Source organism: Motacilla alba, chromosome 1A (assembly GCF_015832195.1).
Source record: "Motacilla alba alba isolate MOTALB_02 chromosome 1A, Motacilla_alba_V1.0_pri, whole genome shotgun sequence".
Taxonomy (NCBI): Eukaryota; Metazoa; Chordata; class Aves; order Passeriformes; family Motacillidae; genus Motacilla; species Motacilla alba.
The window spans coordinates 23,992,194-23,998,193 of NC_052031.1; the positions used below are offsets into that span (position 1 = coordinate 23,992,194).

Sequence of the window (6,000 nt, forward strand, 5' to 3'; positions counted from 1 at the left end):
ACTTTCTTCTCTAAAGAATTTGTAAAGAAACTTCTTTTTAACACATCCTTTGTGCTATCTGCTTAGACTTCAAGATCTTCAAAACATACTTCCTTATCAAATATTTTGCTAAGTACAGAGGACTTCGAATTTCTGTCAACGCATTTAGAAGCCTCTACAATACAGAAAATAAATCTACTAACCATATCATTGCTTACAGTATTAAAAAAAAATCAAGGATTTGGATGGATTACTTTCTATCTCACCAAAATCAAATAAGCATGTAGAAAATAACAAGGTACAGACAGGTCTGCAAATATTTCAAGTGCTTGATAATTTATTTTGAGCATCAAGATCAGTCTTCTTGCAGGAAGAAAACAGACTTTAAATATAATTCAGAAATCAGATGCAACTTGACCTAGGCATCTGTGCTGTAGCATTACAAAGCAGCCAGAGAAGATCCCTGTGTTATACAAAGTTTGCATTTTTAGCCACTAGACCAAGGATGCAGTACCAGGCTGAGCCAAGGATGCAATTTAGCCTTATTGTTAAACAAGGTATTCCTCTGACTGAAATTACTTGAAGTGTAGGATACTCTGCATCCTTTCTCCAGTTCACTTAAAGTTTCATATTTTACCTTGGAAATAGCAATAGAAGTCAAATTTTCAGAAGGAGTCCAAAACCTGCATGCACATCTTTGACCCATGTGACTTTCAGAAGCTGGCACCTTGCTGTTTTAGACAGCTCTGAAGGACTGGCAGACCAGCAGGTCTCCAAGGACCACTTGTGGTAACAGACAAATGATCAGGCAGCCTCTCAGGGCCATAACCTGTGCTGCAGCTGCATCTGAGCCTGGATCCCACAAAGAGCCAGGATTTCCAATGCCTGGAGTCAGTGAGAGGCAGCTCCTCAGGGCCGGTTCCATCCAGGGCCCTAGGAACACACTGCAGAAACATTGCTATGTACAAGTGTCCAAGCTGGCTGCCCCAGAAACTGAGGCATGGCACCGTGCCATTCACCTGCTGCTGCACACAGAAGCTCCTTATTCAAACAGGAAAGATGACCAAAATGCTATAGCTAGGTATTGATAAGGGAGGGTCCAAATATATATTGGTTATGACAATTTGCAGACACCTGCCCTCCAGAGTGAAATTTATAGACATGAGTTAGGCATTTAAGCTTCCTATACAAAATTTGGAACTTTTAGGATCTCAAAACAGTGTTAGGACAAATTTGAGATAAAATGTACACACTAAATCTCAACCTTTGCAAGGAAAACACAAGATTTTTTAATTCAAGAATGAAAATCCTAAGTAACTTGTCATTGAATTCTAAGATATGCAGTTCAAGGATAGAGCAGGGACTGCCCGGGGAAGGTCTGGCTTTAGCTCCTTTTTCTGGAGGGAATCAATTTAATTCTCATGAAAATGACAGAAACTATATTGTACAAGGCACTCTTGAACTTGAAATTATAACTGAATTAAGCTCCAAAGAGTGATAGAATAACATTGCTGTAGTGTACGGGCTAAGTACTTTCAAAACTTAAGTCCTGAATTTTCTTATCCACCTTAAAGGTTATTAGCAGACTTCATAAGAAGCTCACACATCCTTCTTTCACACCAGGAATTAGAACTTGAAACATTTTTTATTCAGAAGAGTACAGAGTAATTGATTTATGTAATTGATTTTCTTGATTTATGCTCTAAAAAGTAGCTGAGCCAGAGATAGATAACTAAAACATCTTCACTGCCAAATACTGCTAACATTTGGTACTACTTCCTAGAAGAGGTGAGGTGTAGATTTGAATTCCTTTTCCTAACCCTCACAACACACACAGGGCAGAAGAATGAATCCAACATCTATCCCATGCTGGCTAAATTGTTCTAGGAACCCCTGGATAGCTATGTAAATGTACAGATTTCTTTTTCTCTGGTTTGGAAAGCAAGAAGCAACTAGAGCAGATCTGTTTGACAGAATCCATGAGAAGACTTGACACAAAAGCTGGGTTAGTTTGTATTTCTCATTTGGATTTAATAATGAATCAGGCACTAAAGTACTAGGTCTTGCCAAGCATTGTCACGTTTGATGGGTACCAAAGCAAAAGTATGTGCTTAAAGAGTTGGACACAAGCACAAGGATTACTTTTTGAGAACTTGTATTTTTATATCTAAAGTTGCTTGTAAGAGAACAGTAATAAAATCAGAATTGTTTCATAGTTGCAGCCATCTCTGAAACTCCAGCCATAACTCTGTGTGCCAGTTCTCAGATAAAAACTGATTAATTAACAAGACTTCCTGATCTCAGTTAATTTGCAATACAAACTAGGTGATTGCAAAGAAGTCTGATATTGTTTGTGACAAAAGGTATGGCCTTCACCCTGAATAACCCCAAAACCCCAAAAGGAAATAAGAAATGGTTATAAAGACAAAAGTGAAGCTTCACATTGAATATGAAGCAAAGCATATGATGATCTGACTGCGTCTGCATAAAACTCTGTTTTCTTTAAGCAAGGTCAAAAATTGCCAATGAACAGAAAGAATGTTTTCCATGAGATTGGGAACAAAAGTGATCAACTCTGAAAATGTAATAAGGAAAATACAACAAAACACAAAACAATATCTGAAACCCCAATTTCTCAGTATCTAGTGTTTTCTGTTTTCTAAGTCCCCCTTATGGAAAATCTCAAACCACTTGTTTTCACACCTTGTTTCTTAACCACCAAAGCTCAGTTTTTAAACTAGAACTATTTAAAATTTAGGGTGAAACTTAATTTCAAATTTTAAATACTTTCTATCATGACCGCTCCTAGCAATTTTTTTTTTCCCCAGTAGTATCACTATCAATAATACAACAAAAAGGTAACACTTTCCATAAGACACCACTCTTTGTATACCAAGACCTTTCTCACTTTTTTTTTTTTTTTTTTTTTTTTTTTTTTTTTTTTTTTGCATAAAGAATTAAGGATAAAGGTCCAAACAATACTGAAACATTTGTAAACTATTCAGTTATGAGCAGAGAGCTACATTCTGGCTTTAACACACTATCTCTCCCACCCAAACAGGATAGATTATGAAGCAATAAAACCTTGCCAATATGTTTACACACCTATAGCTGATAAATATAATACTATTTAATATTGTACAAGCTGTTATCAGCAAGATTCCCCGAATAATCATAGCTAATATTTTAACATCACTTGTGCTAACATGATCTTCAACTGATCACATGATATTCAGATTGGTACTGCACACATAAATGCATTGCTGACTCTTGTAAAAGTTACTTCACTGAAACACGTACTGTGTTGTACTTGATAGCATCTATTTCATTATCAAAGCAATCTCTCCATATGTCTTTTTTTCATTTCTTTGTTCTGGTTAATATTCATCATGAACATCTCCTTAACTCACATACTTTATTATTATCACTTTGGTTACAGTCACCTGACCAAAAGCTGGTACAGTATAATGCATCACGCATGATAAACATGATTAAAACAACATTCAATTGACTTAAAGACTGTGATTTAAAAGATGAGATCAGGCCTCAGGATGGTTAATTATGTACTTAATGAGCATGAGCTGCATCTGGTTTCAAACATGGAAGCTTTCACTAGGGTAGGAATCAGAAATGTATTTGCTTTATCTTATTGGGTTTTTTTTCTTCACACCTTCAACACCCTAGGTTTTAGGATGATAAATTTATAGAAGTTTATAAATAAATAACATTAAATAGAGCAGGTGGCCCCCTCAAGCTACTAAATTAAGATACAGACTGACTTCCTACAGATTTCTGTCTTATACTTGTCAGGAGCACTGACTGAAGCATCATTTATGGAGAATTTATAATTGCTTACACCCCTGTCATGCACACTCTCTGGTTCTAACAGTATTTGGCAGCAGGCAAGGCTTCTTTCCCACTGCAGCACCTTTGGAGAAAACATATAAGATCACTATGTTTACCTGGATGTTTGTAAAACTTTAGGAACAGGTTATATTTGGGATTATTCCCCTCTATTATATCTGGCTAAAGTGAGCCGAAGGAGGAGAGACAGGCAAACAGTGACTCATACAGAGTCCCATTAAGAAACTTTCAAAAACATACAGACCAACCTGCTGAAAGCTATCCCAAAAGGATTTAAAAGTGAGCTAAAAGCCTCAGCTTTTCAGGCAGAGACCTCATAACAATGTTACAGTTTTACACCATGTGCTCTCACTTCAGTCATCATGTTCACATCTTACGAAAGATTTCCTCCCGCCCTTCCTTGCCATGCAAAAGACCCTCCAGTAACAAAAGGGGGAACCAGGACTCTGGCAAAACCAGTGCTGTGTGGGCCAATGCCAAAAAGATTATTTGCTCTTTCCAGTGCACATTGTCATTTCTAGCCATGTCACATAAGACGTATTCAGCTTCCATATTGTCTTACAAAGTACATTGTGCCCAGGCACTGCTATTGGCTCCTTCTCCTTTTATTTGAAGTTTTTAGAAAGAAAAGGCACTAGGGAGTTTGTTTGTAAGAGAACATTTTGAAGGCTTGCAAGGAACTGTTTCCAGTAAGATTTGCACATTGAACAAATGCTCAACACTCAAAGAGCCAAGCAGAAGGAATCCTTGTTCTGAGAGCATTTCCCCTCTGCTCCCTACCACCCCACGGTGTTCTCAAAGTTTACATGAAATAACAGATTAACTAGTTGAGCAACTACCAAAGGTTGCTCAAATTATGTCATAAATTCATCTCTTCGGGTCCAGCAAAGGTTTATGACACCTGACAGAACCCATTCCTGGTGCTAAAACCCCAGCAACAACAACAAAAAAGAGTGATTTCATCAACAAGCGAGACTCCCACCGCTCTCCCCGCAGACCACGCCAGAGCTGAGGGGCTCCCGGTGCTGGGGTCCCCTCACGGCGGACTGGGCTGGCTGGGCGGGGGGCGCGGAGCCCCCTGAGCTCCCCGCCCGCCGCTGCCCAGCCCGGCCCGCTGCCCCCGCCCGCACGCGTCCCGCCGCACCGGGGCTCCCACCTGAAGAAAAGTTTGGAGAAGATGTTCGCCTTCTCCAGGGGAGACCTCTGCATGGTGAGGTTAGGTGAGGTGAGGGGCGGTGAGATGCGGCGAGCGGGGAACCGGAGGCAGCCGCTAATCGCTGACGCCTCGCTCGCCCACTCCGCTCCTGCGGCTCTCCCACCTTATCCGCCCGGCCGCTCTGATGTCACCGTCCGCCTCCTGCCCCGGCCCCTCTCCCCGCCTCTGCTTTGCCCCGGTTCAAAGGCGGGCGGGCCGGGGCCCCAGCCCGTGCGCTGCCGCCGCCGCCGCTCCTCCCCCGCCTCCCCGCCGCGCCCGGCACCGCGCACCGGGCGCGCCCCGCCGCTCCCCCCGCGCTCCCTCCTCCCCGGCCCCCCGACGGCTCTCGCCCAGCCCGTTACCTCCACCTGCCGACTCAGCTTCCCGAGCCACCCCACCCCGGTCCCCAGCCTCTCCCCAGCACTAAACCCCTCTTCTGACCCAGCGCCGAGGTGGGGAAAGCGCCCCTCCAGATGGGCCTTCTGCCCTCTGTCCAGGGCAGCGGGGACAGCGCAGCGAGGACGGCCCCGTCGGGGCGTGGACACCCCCTCGCCCTCCCGAGCGCGCAGCTCCTCAGCGCTGCGCCCGTCCCAGTGCACAAAGACCAGGACGCCCGGCGTCGCAGGGCCCTGCTGCAGCCCACCGGGACCCGCGGCAGCCCAGGCCGGCTTTGGCCTCGGTGGTACCGCGGCCAGGAGCCCCCGTGCCGGCCCTGCGCCTGTGCGCGGCCCCGAGGGCGAGCCCCCGGCACAGGGGCTTAGGGCAGAGGGCGGGCGGGCAGCCCGGGGAAGGGTGCGGGGCCAGCGCGATCATACCCACTTTATAGTACACTTGCTTCAGTTTTCCAAGTTCTCTGTCAGGCCCGTACCTGAACCGAGACGAATGGGAACTGAAGTTATATCTCTAGCAAGTTTAGCTCAAACACCCAGATCTAACACTAAGGATGTATCTGAAGCTTTACA

General features: G+C 44.1%; 1 protein-coding gene across 3 annotated transcripts in view; it reads right to left on the reverse strand.

Annotated features, from left to right (window-relative positions):
- Window positions 1-5,446, reverse strand: part of CFTR (CF transmembrane conductance regulator) — an 87,077-nt gene extending 81,631 nt beyond the window's left edge. For 2 of the 3 annotated variants that reach the window (XM_038154892.1, XM_038154891.1), the window contains exon 1: window positions 5,000-5,250. In XM_038154892.1, the coding sequence (XP_038010820.1) occupies window positions 5,000-5,052 (53 nt within the window). In that variant the 5' untranslated portion in view covers window positions 5,053-5,250. Of the gene's footprint in view, window positions 1-4,999; window positions 5,251-5,400 lie in introns of those variants that run through there. The other variant, XM_038154893.1, reaches the window with a different exon arrangement.
- Window positions 5,447-6,000: the final 554 nt, after the last annotated feature.